Genomic DNA, 12,606 nt, shown 5'->3' with positions numbered 1-12,606 from the left:
CAAGTGCCAAATTACTATTTGACATGCCTAAATGGAACATGTGTGCTGGAAAATGGCAATTTCTCAGCACCAAGGCCACAAGTAGAATAAGGTCAGAGAAAGGCACAAGGGCCCATCGAACCAGCCTTTTCACCAAGAACACTGGATGCCCCCACTTCTTTACTCTGGCCTTTGTCCGTCTCATTAGTTTTGACAAGCCATGAAAGAGGATCATAAATGCTTCAATCTCAGTGGAGGTGAAGTGAATTACAGGAAAGAAACACTTAACAAGGGATGTTTGTTTGCTTGTGATCATTTTTTTAAAAGAGGAGGAGAAATGTAAACAAAACATTTCCACAACTCTTCTTTTAGAATGTGTCATTTTACAAAGCATACAAGTAACTTAGTGCCATCATTAATAAGCACATCAAAAAAGTCTGACCATCACGTGCTCTAAACTTTTTTGACTATTTCTAAATCAAATTCAATCTTGAACTCTGAAGATCATGCACTAAGTTTCTTTAAAAGCATATATTGTAAAGAGTGAAAGCAATTTCACAAAGCTGCTCTCCAAACGGTTTCTATAAGGGCCCAATCATCTTGATTAAGGGAGCAACAGCTCAAGGTGACCACTTTGAGGAGGGCTCTTTCATTAGGATATACAAGCTCGGCAAGGAGACGTATTCAACTCTGTGTCCCTCACTTTTCGTTCATAGTTGCCTAACTGAATACAGGTAGTAAGTGACAATGCCAGGTCATGAACCTAACATTGTTTTTCAACTCCAATCAACCGTCTTTCATTACCCGCAATGTTGCTTCCTGCCAGTAACTAGCTAGACGTTTTCTATTACTAAAATTTGACTATGTATATTCTGTTGCCTCGGTAGTTTTCATTATCAAGTGACTCAGCTAAAAAGGGGCAGAAACCATTAAATCACAATGTGCTTATCTCATAAATGTAACTAGTATAACAGCTATTTTAATCTTAAAAACTGTACCTTTTAAGTTGAGCTTACTACTAGAATTATCCCAGCAACGTAATTGTGGTGAACCAATTTACTACAGCGTGACAGCAGGCAAACTAAAGCTAAAGCATCCTAAGTTGGCGTCGAGAAGTTTGGCTTTCCTCGCCTTTCTCCCTCTTGGGGGGCAATGCCAAACACCGACGAAGGGTGCTGTTCATTTACTCGTCAATGTTGGCCCAAGAGGCGGGGGGGGGGGGGGGGGGGGGGACCAAAACAGGCTTAAGCATCGCAGAGAAAGGGAATATTAACAAGGAAAGAACAAAAGCTGCCTGGAAGAATCCTGCTGGATGTAGAGTCACATTTGCTATGAACCAAGCATTTTAACTGCGCAGGTACCCAGGCCGGGGGCCCCGCACACGCCGACGAACAGGACCTCCCCGTGCGTGGAGAGCACCCTGCAGCGGCGTCCCTCCCTCCGCATCCGCAGCGAGGAAGCGGGCGCTGGGAGCCACAGCGCGCGCGCCGTGGCGCAGAACCGCTGGTTCCGCAAGGGGTGGGGAGTGTGCTCAGCGCTTCCGCGTCTAGCCCGGGGGCACAGTCGTCAACCCACAACTCCGGAAGCCACCGGCCCCAACTACCGAAGCCTACCCGACGCGACCCTCGGAAGCGGCCACCCTGCAAGGTCGGGGGCGGGGCCGGGGCGGGGCGGGGACCGCGAGGGGCGGGGCCTCGGGGCGGGGCCTGCGCCCCCAGAGCCGAGGGGCGGCGGAGCCCCGAGCCGCGCCCGGGGGCGGGCTGGCGCGCTCTGAGGAGTGAGGGGCTGGCGAGAGCAGCGTGAGGGGCTCGGGCCGTACCTGCGCTGGAAGTCGGGGGCGTAGGGCTTCAGGTACGGGTCGATCTCCAGAAGTCGCGCCAGGCCGGGCACGTCCGCCAGGGCAGCAGCCAGCGCCGCCTCGGAGCAGTCGGCCGGCGCCGCCATCTTCCGCCGCAGCCCGAGTAGCCGAGGCCCGAGCCGGTCGAGTGGAGCCGGAGCGGGAACCGGAGCTCCAGGCGGGAGGGCGGAGCCGAAGGCACAGAGGCGCGCCGAGGCGAGCCGCAGCGGCCCCGGGCCCTTTATAGCGGGAGAGCGCGGCCGCCGGCCCTCCCCTCCTGCCCCCGCCCCCGCCGGCGCTGCCCGGACGCGCGTCCCGAGGGGCCCGCCCCGCCGCTCGCACCGGAGCCGCGGCCGGCGCCTCCTCCCCGACTCCTCGGCCCCGCGCGCCCGCGCCTCCCCCGGAGCGGCGCCGCAGCCGACCCCGCTCAGCCGAGCGCTCGCTCCCGCGCAGACCCCCGCGTTTCCTCCTTAAACAGCTCGCTCTGGCGGCATCCCCTGCAAGTGGCTGTACTGTGGTTTTCTTGGAAGGGACCTTTCCTCTCCAAGTTCTGAGAATTTCTTGTTACGGCAGGGTTTCGGACAGATCGAGTAAATTCCCGGTGAGAGGAGCAGTCAAGTGTAGATATAGTAATACCGTTGAAAATGTTAAGACCGCTTCCTAACCTGATCTTTCTAGGTTTCCCTGTCTCGTGAATTTAACCCAAAGAGGCAGGAATCGTGCTGGAATTGTCCCACGGATTCCCTGCTGTTCTGGTACTATTCTCTGGGTTACCCAAGGCCGAAAATTGAAACCATGGCAAGAAAATTTTCCATTCCCCATGCCTCAGAATAAGAAGAAAGAAAGAAAATGGCCTTCTTGCCTTTCTTTATAATTGTAACAAACTTTTCAACCATTATTCTATGCTTGATGAGACAAACGGTGTAGGGAAGAACATTAAGTTGCAATTCAGTTGTGCTGCTTACTAAAGAAGTGATAACGGCAAGAAATCTTCCTCTTGGCTGAAGAATGGAGGACTCTAAGTATTAGTCTTCCCCACTTGGCAACTTCCTCATATTCTTTTATTCCCATTAACTGCCTTCTAGCTCAACAATCTCTTTTTCAGAATATAGAATGGTACACCGAGAGAATTGGACCCACCAACCCAGGAGTTTCCAAGCTGCGTTGTACCTAGAAACTGGAGAGGCTTGAGGTATCGGTCCCAGTTAAGACCCGGGTGTGGAGAATCCTAGGGGCTAGGGAGAAGGAAGAGTGTTGATCAGCATTGGCCTTGAATTTTGAAACATTTTTTGTAAAAGGGTTAATAAAAACTTGATGAAAGATATCTAGTAACAGAGGACCTCAGAGTGAAAGAGTTGGACAAGCTTCAGAAAGGCATATCTTATTTTCCATGCAGATGGAAACGTTGCGTGTTCCATGAACATGCAGACGTTGAAACTCAGAAGCAGGATATCCAATCAACCCACAGAACTGTGTCTCCAATCCTAAACTTTTCAGAAATCCATGTTCGTATGGCTACTTGCCTACTGAAATCTCCATTTAGCTAGGAGACCTAAACCAGCTTCTCTGCAGCGTACCCTAAGTCGGTCTTCTCATTCTTTCTGCTGTCACACTTATACAAGCAGCCTTCCTCTCTCGCTTGGACCAGCATAGCTAACTGGTTTCCCCTCGCCTACTCTTTCTCACTCCTAATCCGTTCTCTAGTTTTTCTCAAGCTTTTACTGTTTATACGCATCATTTGGGGATCTTGTTAGAAGTACAGACTCATTCAGTTTTGGGGTGGTGCCTCAGATTCTGCAATTTTCACAAGCTCAGAGGTGATACTGCTGCTGGTTGGGGACACCATTTGACTAGTAAGGCTCTCCGCAGGAATAAATCATACAACTTAAGTGATATGCCGCTTCACTTGAAGTTAAATATAAACTCTTTATCATTCCCTAACAAGGCCTGTGTAATCTGGTCCCTGACTACCTTTCCACCACTTATCTCATCTCATCTGGCTTTACTGTTCTGTAGTCACACAGACTTTCTTGGAACTCATTGAGCACTTTGTAGCATCTGACACTTTTACTTGCCCTTCTCTTTGTTGGGAATTCTCCTCCCTGAGTTCTACATGGCTGGTTCCTTCCAGCGTTCATTGAGGTCTCAGTATAAATGTCAACTCATTGCTGAGAAGCCTGATTCCACTATCTAAATATGGTAGATTCCTCAATATCCTCCATTACAGCACATTCTCTCCTATGCAACAGTTAAAAAAATTTAGGTTTTTCTTTTTATCTTTTATTTGTTGATCTCCCCCTTTAGAACATAAACTCCAAGAGAGCAGGGACCTATTCTGTCTTGTTCACTATTGAACAAGCCATGAGAGGAAGAGCATTCCAAGTAAAGAGTTTGTGCAGTGGGGGAATGAGTTGATTTAGTCACAGAACAGGAAAGAAATTTAGTGTACCTGGTGTGAAGTAGGAAGGAGAATGCCAGGTAGTAAGGTGTGAGAGCTAGGCAGCTGTTAGAGCATACAGGCCCTTTAATTCAAGTGTGATAGGATGCTTTGGAGGGTTTTGAGCAGCAAACTGATATAATCTGATTTACATTTTTAAAATATTCTCTCTGTGGCAAATGGATTATAGGAATACAAGTATGGAAGCAGAGAGACTGTTAGGAGGCCATTACACTGCCTATGTAAGAAATAATGGCTTGGTCTAGGGTAGTAGATGAAAAGATGAAAAATAGGTTTAGGATGTATGATACAATGAATGCGTAAACTATTCTGAAGTCATTTAGTATTTGTATTAGTGTCCTAGGGCTTCTGCAAAGTACCACAAATGGGTGGCTTAAAACAACAAATATTTATCTCACAGTTCTGTAGGCTAAGTGTGAAATGGAGGTGTCATCAGAGTTGGTTCCTTGTGCAGGCTGTGAAGAATTTGTTCAATGGCTCTCTCCTAGCTTCTGGTGAAAGCTAGAAATCTTCAGCATTTCTTGGCTTATGATACATAACTCCAACCTCTGCTTCCATCTTCACGTGGCATTCTGCCTATATCTCTGTCTCTTCACATGGTGTTCTTTTCAAAAGGTCACCAGTCATACTGGATTAGGGGCCTACCATACTCCAGTATGACCTCATCCTTACTAATCTGCAACAACTCTATTTCCAAATAAGGTCACATTCTGAGGTACAGGGGGGTTACCTGAGGTACTTCAGCATATCTTGTTTGAGGTGACGCAATTCAACCCACGGCAATATTGGAACGCTAAAACAGAGGAAATAGTTCAGAGAGAGAATTCATTGGATATGGAAGCAAAAGGAGGAGTTAAAGGTTGAGCTTTTTGAGACTGGGTGAACTCTATCATTAGCAAAAATAAGGAAGACTTTGGAAGAGGGGGAGTTGAGTTCAAGGTGCCAACCCCTGGATAGCCAAGTGGAGGTGTGTAGTTGCAAATGTAATTTTGGTGCCTAATAGTTTAGAAAAGGATATAGCAATTAGAGAGTCATCCATTTGTGGTTAATAGTTAATTGTGGCAAATAGTAGGTCCTCAATAAATAGTTTGAAGCTGTGCTTCATTTTGATGTTCAAGTCTCATAACTGAGAAACTCTAGTATGCCTTCCTATAGCACATCTTTTATGTATTCTCATCAGCCACAGTAGTTTGGCAAGGTTTGCTTTTCAGTAGTCTGTATTATAAAACCAAAAGTTTATTGATAACATGCTGCAACATGGATTAACCTTAAAAACATTATGTTAAATGAAAGAAGCTATTCACAAAAGATTACATATTCTATGATTCCATTTATATGAAATGTCCAGAACAGGTAAATCTATGGAGACAGAAAGTAGAGTATTGGTTTACCACGGCTGAAAGGAATAAAGAGTGACTTCCTATAAGTATGAGGTTTCTTTTTGGGGTAATAAAAATTTTCTAAAATTGATTGTGGTCATGATTGCACAGCTCTGTGTGTAGACTAAAAACTATTCAATTGTATGCTTTAAATAACCATATGGTATGGGAATTATAGCTCGATAAGGCTGTTTTAAAAATACTAAAAAAGGATTTTTTAAATATAAGTAATATTTAATATGCTCTTTCTATATCCCCCCTGTTGAAAATCACTAGAAAGAAAAAAAAATGAAGAAAACCAGAGAGCTGTGACCAAACTCTGGAAGAGAAGTAAAAAAGAAGTAACAAATAAAAACCAGGAGTGGTGATAAAGGAAAACTTGATATCTGAGAAGACAAAGGAGAAATTTCAGAAAGAAAAGAATGATAATAACTCTTCTATCTTTAATAATGTCATTGAGGACCAAGGTTCTTTGGTTCTTTGATTTCCTCATTATGTAGGCTTTGACCTCAAGTTTGTCCCCTCATGATCATAAAATGGCTGCCACAACTCTAAGCATCACTCCTTCATAAGGCCACATCTAAAGGAAGGAAAAATGAGTGTTTATTCTGTGCATCTTTGCTTAAAGGAAAACTTTTTTTCAGATGTTACTATCAAACTTTCCTTTATATCTCTTTGGCTAGAACTAGGTCTCATCCCACCCCTAACACTGACATGGAGGAATGTGACTACCATGATTGGTTTAAATTAATTGTGACACACTGCTTGAATTGGATTCACCTTCCCTTACTGCATTGCTGCCCAACATCTGGATAAAATGGTGATTCAATTTACGTAGAAGAAGAGGGATGGATAATCAACGTCTGCCATGTCTTCCTTTGCTATCCATCCTAGATCCCACTACCCATGGAACTCGCCAGTGTTATTATCTGTCTAGTCTCCTTGTGATTGATTTTACCATACTTACATGGCAAAACTCCAACCTAGAGTCAATTAATTTGCCTTCTCCATTAGTACATCCAGACTGCTGGGGAATACCAAAAAAAAATCACAACTGTAGAAACTGGTTTCACTAAAACTCCTTCCTCATGCAAGGTCACCAAAGTTTTACAGTCCATACACTACATAAGGAATGCCCAACCAAGAGGGCAAATGAGGGCATTCACTTTGAGGAAGAGGAGATTTTTCTTTGCACAAAGGTGCTTCCCCCTTATCAAGCTATGAATCCTTAGGAGTGTGTCCACCGAGAGAAGGCACTTCTTTCTGATCCACAGAAGGACACAGTGTGGGTGAGTGGTAGCCCTGCCTTCAATTCTGTCTCTCTCCCTTGACCATGACCCTGCTCTTCCTTCGTTGCCAACTTCTTGACAGATTATCCCATGCACTGGGATAACACACTGTGGGCTGGCTTATGTTCCTACTATGTCCGAAGTCGTCTTTCCAGAATACCCAAAACTTCCTAGTTGTTAAACCCAATGGGCAGTTTTTAGTTCTTGTCTTATTTAACCTCTGAAGATATGGAACTGCTGATCATATCTATTAAGAAAGAAAGGATAGAAAGTTGTGACAGAATTTGAGATAATAAAGATGTGTAGCCACTGTGTGATGTGGGAAAGAAAACTAGTGAAGGACAGGATTTCTGAACAATGGTGAGAGCACAGCTGAGGCTCGGCATCCAACACCTGAAATAGTGCTACGTGGCCCAACCATTAGTTTTTGTTCCACATTGCTTAATAGCCTGAGTGTGTGAGTTCAAAAAATAAATATTTGGATGAAGCTAGGGTTAGAGATTGACAGGGTGAGTATAGCAGAAGGTCAGTAGGGCTGAGAAACTTGTGCTGGTCACCATGTCACACACATGCTTAGCCATGGAATTCAGTAAGGGTGGTTAAAACAGAAGATCTTTGTGAGTGCTGGGTATTGATTTAGCAAGGGTAAGAAAAATTGTTGGCAAAAGAAAAGTTGTTTGCGGTTAATGAGAGCAGTGACCCTTGATCCGGACTGCCTGAGTTCTCAGCAGAGCTCCTCCATGTATAACCTTGGCAAGTTACTTCACCTCTCTATGCCTTCATCATCTTCACTGCAAAGTGTGGTGAGGATTATATGAGAATATTTAATCATTTAATAAGTTCTTAGGATAGTGCCTATCATACAGTAAGCACTATATGTATTAGCTATTATTATTAATAGGTAGTGAACTTTAAAAGGAAAGGTGTGGCTTTTCCGTCCCTATATCCATAACACACATTCAAATTTCTCCATATTAGTATTTAAACTTATTCCGTGATTCTGGATATGAAACACTGAAACATGGAAGAAACATGAGGATGGGTAATTTTATTTATTTTCCAAATGAAATATTTGAGTGCCTACCATTCATAAGGCATTATGTGAAAGCATTGTGATGGTAAAAAGACCTTTGATGTGATCCATTAAGATAGTCACAATATTAGACAATTCATAAATGAACATTTAAACAATGATAGCTCAAAATACTACACAGTTGTATTAAAATTGTATTTTCAAGTTTAATCAGATTTTTAAATTCTATTATTTCTCTCTCTCTTGTTCGTTCGTCCTCACCCCTTTTCTCTCAGTACCATAGGTATTACCTTCAAGTGAGGGAATTTAATTAGATATATATTTCTTTAAATTCTTGCATTAGAATGTTGTAAAACTGGATGAGGTTTGGTTACCTCAGTGGTAACGCATGGTTACACAGTTCTATAAATTTACCAGAAATCATTGAATTATACATTTAAAACAGGTGAATTTTACGGTTTGTAAATTATACCTCATAAAGCTTGTTTAAAATTTTCTCTTACATAAAACTATAAGAATCTTCATTGAAAAGGTGGTTCTAATGGCTGGCAATTGTTGGTATCCCAGTCTCCAAAGCGACTTCCGCTTATTTCTGGATTAAATTCAGCAGAGGCAGTGACAAGCTAAACTTTCCCTCTACCACTTGCTAGCCTCTCAGAGGACACTGGAAGAAGACACTGTCATTCTATCTTCGGACTCGTTCACCCTCCAACCTCTCTACCTAGGTGGCCAAGTGCAGAGTGTTCCATGTGACGGCAATTGTCACCCCCTGGAAATGAGAGTGAGGCAAACGACGTTTTCCAGAGACAGTACTTAGTTTTAGATGATAATGATTTTCAGTTTCTTTTGTCGTAAGTTGGTTGAGAACCAGTGACCTAAAGGTGAAAGGATCTAACTTTTGTGACAAATCTGCTGAGCATCTGGTCCTCTCCATTGGAACTGAAACAATTTCCCTTAGTCTCAGACCTACCCAAGCAAAATGGCAATTTTTATTTCACTCAAATTTACAGGCTTCCTTTATGCCTTTATGTTATCTCTATTGATTATTTTATATCTGAAATTTTCAGTACTTCTCAACTATTTCTTATTTGAAAATTTTGCAGATTTTTTTAGGCACAAAATCTTGTAAGAAATAATCAGATAGCTGAGCTTATCATAATGGAGTTACTCTGAAAGAAGACTATAGTTGTTTTTCTATTATTCTGAAGGAATAGTAGCTAATAATAATAACACACTGCTTTCTACAGTCAAGGCACTGTTTTAACCATTGTGTGGCGGAGTGTGTGTGTGTGTGTGTGTGTGTGTGTGTGTAAAATCCTTAGTCCACCCTATGATAAAGGCACATAAAGATGAAGAAAATTACTTAAGGTAATGCAGCTCGTAGGAGGCAGTCAGTCAGGATTTGCATCCAGGTAAACTTTGTGCAGTCCATGCTTTACAACTGTTCTATACTGCCTCTCAGACAGATGGACATGAAGGATAATGTAGAGAGGTTTTTTAAAGACTTTAAGACAAAAATTAGACAAACAAAATTTAAAGCACTGCATCTATCAGCTTTACCTGAATGAAAACCAGATCCCTGGCAAACTTAAACAGTCCAGAACAAAGCAAAGAGCCAGGAAATGGGCAAAAAATAAAAAAGATGTTCATGTATAAAATTTAAGTCACAAAGCCCATGGATTAAAGCCTCATGCAAGGTACTTATAGAAAGACATCTCCAGCTACCATCATCTATTACAGTAGCTTGAAGAGTGGTCCCCAAAAATATAGGTCCATGGCCTAATCGCCATGAACGTTACCTTCATGATATGTGAATGGTGAATGTGTGAATGTGCAAATGTGAATGTCACCTTATGTGGGAAAAGGGTCTTTGCATATGTAATTAAGTTAAGGACTTTGGGATGAAGAGATCATCCTGGATTATCTGGATGGGTCCTAAATCCAATGACAGTGTCCTTAGAAGAGATATGCAGAGTAGACAGGCACGGAGAAGAGGAGGAGACAGTGTGACCGTGAAGGCAGAGACTGGAGTGATCCAGCCACAAGTTAAAGAATGCCCACCAGCATCCAAAAGCTGGAAGAGACGAACAACGGATTCTTCCTTAGAGCCTCCAGAGGAAATGTGGCCCTGCTGACACCTTGACTTCAGACTACTGGCCTCCGGAACTGTGACAGAATAGATTGTTGTTGTTTTAAGCCACCAGTTTGTGGTAGTTTGTTTTGGCAACCTTCGAATACTAATACATCTATTCTGTCTTTTTAAAATGAGTTCTCAATGATTGCCGATTGGAGGCTACAAGTCACATGACAGAAGAACTGCTTTAGGATATTAATTGGCTTATTTATATATCACCTATTTAACAGAAGGAATTTGAGGTGGCTAATAAAAATACTTGTGGTAAGTAAAACAATACTTGACAAAAGCAAAAAAACAAAAGATCGTAGAGTAGAGAAAATCCATGGTATTTGAGCTCAGACCTTAATTCTCACCTAGGAACAAAAGCAAAGAAGGAAAGATATTAGGTGTTTATAATTCTATAAACTTTGAATTGTCCCTTTTAGTTATAAATGGCTCTATAAATAATAGGTATTGGATAACATTTTGAATCGTGTACTTGGAAGCCAACTTTAGATAAACTACAAAGGCCTTTCCAGATAGTTTCTTTTTATGGATAGCAGTATGAAACTGTGGTTAAGGACACAGACCTTGGAGCCAGACTGCCTGGGTTTGGATCTCAACTCTGCTACTCACTTGCTATGTGATGATGGCAAGTCAATCTCTTTGTGCCTCAGTTTTCATTTCTGTGAAGTGGGAATGATAATAGTACCTGCTTTCATATTGAGGGGATTAAATGACTTAATACATGTAAGGTACTTAGAACTGTACATAGCATGTAATAATCACTCAATAAATGCTAGCATTTATATTTCTGCAAAGGCAATACTATAGTATATTGCTATAGCAAAGAAGAGTGATGTATTCCATATACAATTGGCTTTCCAATAATTTAGATTAGTACAAAAGTAAGAAGGTGTTAAGATCTTGAGGATATTTAACAGCCTCGGGAAAAAAAAGTTGTTATGTCAATGAAACCTTACTTGGATTCTGGCGGACACTAACACTCAGCTGACGTTTTCTAAAGGAATCCTCTAACCAGGGCCCAATGTGTTCCATACGTCAATGCTAGTAAACAAATGCTTGTTACCAATCCACGAAGAGAAAAATACAGGAATTGAGAAAACTTGTTTAGAAACTTCAATGTCAATTTACTGAGTAATTTTATGTTTGAAAAATATTCATAAAAAACTGGGGCTTGTATTTGGTATTTTTAAATTTCTATTTCTCTAGAAAATTATCGTAATCTTATTTTATGAAGCTATCAATCCATGACTGATTTTAGGAAAAAAAAAAAAACTTTTTCCTTATTATCAATTGTTTGATAAACTTTGCGCTAATAGGACCAGAACTCTTCTCAGAAAGTTCCTTATCTGTGCAAGTGCCCTAATGAGTACATACTACACCCCCCAAATTCTCATTTTAAAAAACAGAAAATAGGAATTATACTGATTTGGAATATTTTAATAATAAAATTACAATTTATGTTTTACTTGGTCAAGGTCAAAGCTAAATTATTCAAGTGGAGCTGATCTATTCAAATTGCATTGTAAGATGACCATGTCAAATTATTTAAAGATAAAGTTAAAGACAAATTATAAAGTATGGGGAAGCTAGGATATGACCCTATTATATATTCTTTAAGTAGAAATGTCTTTAGAATTCCATTGACAATGCATAAATAGGAAAAGAATGACTAAAAAGACTATAAAAATGCCCATTTACTAAAGCAAAATAATCTGGGTGCTTTAACCATAAACCCAGCCACACTGCATTCCTCTGTAGGATATGAAGTTTTAACATTAGTATAATAATTTTCCATATTTTGGACTTTGTATACAACTGAATTCTAGTCTCATTTCTGAACCAAATGACCTTGGGCAAGTCACTTTCAGAACCTCAGTTTCATCTTCTATAATGTAGATATAGTAAAGCATGTCATTGGGAAGATGTGACATTAAAATATGTTACTATCAAGACCATGCCAAAAAGAGTAACAGCCTAAATTAATTTAGCAGGGGGAGGAGGCAGAGTTGTGCTATTATGGCTGTATCTGATAAAAGTCACAGCAGGCAACCGTCCCCTATCTGCCTTCACCCCAATAGGAGGACTTGGTGTAGTTCTCTAATTGCCCCACTCAAAGGACAAAGAGCTCTGCTTATGCTGGGGTGAGTAAATTATGAACACGATGGGTTATAATGCTCTCGAATACTGCTTCTGTAAAAATTAATGACAATCATCTTCAAAAGGAAACTTTGCAACATTGCATTTCTAAATTCCATATAGCTTATAGCTGTGTTTTTTCCTCAAGAGAATTCTCTTTAAAACTACATTATTGGAGGGGCCGGCCTGGTGGTGCAAGTGGTTAATTGCGCACGCTCCGCTGCAGCGGCCTGGGGTTAGCCCGTTCGGATCCCGGGCGCGCACCAACACACTGCTTGTCAAGCCATGCTGTGGCGCGCGTCCCATGTAAAGTGGAGGAAGATGGGCACGGATGTTAGCTCAAGGCCAAGCT

General features: G+C 41.7%; 1 protein-coding gene and 1 long non-coding RNA gene across 2 annotated transcripts in view; one reads left to right on the top strand and one right to left on the bottom strand.

The window, feature by feature from the left end:
- The window catches only part of GBE1 (1,4-alpha-glucan branching enzyme 1), a 258,313-nt gene extending 256,265 nt beyond the window's left edge, over positions 1-2,048 (bottom strand). The window contains exon 1 of the mRNA XM_058570688.1: positions 1,799-2,048. Coding sequence (XP_058426671.1) covers positions 1,799-1,923 — 125 coding nt within the window. The 5' untranslated portion in view covers positions 1,924-2,048. The remainder of the gene's footprint in view (positions 1-1,798) is intronic.
- On the top strand, positions 1,737-8,190 carry LOC131423113 (uncharacterized). Its single transcript, XR_009224243.1, has 2 exons — positions 1,737-1,830; positions 2,922-8,190. It is a non-coding gene; the product is annotated as an uncharacterized LOC131423113 (long non-coding RNA).
- Positions 8,191-12,606: the final 4,416 nt, after the last annotated feature.

This window comes from Diceros bicornis, chromosome 27, assembly GCF_020826845.1.
Source record: "Diceros bicornis minor isolate mBicDic1 chromosome 27, mDicBic1.mat.cur, whole genome shotgun sequence".
Classification (NCBI taxonomy): Eukaryota; Metazoa; Chordata; class Mammalia; order Perissodactyla; family Rhinocerotidae; genus Diceros; species Diceros bicornis.
This window is presented reverse-complemented; position numbering and strand designations above follow the sequence as displayed.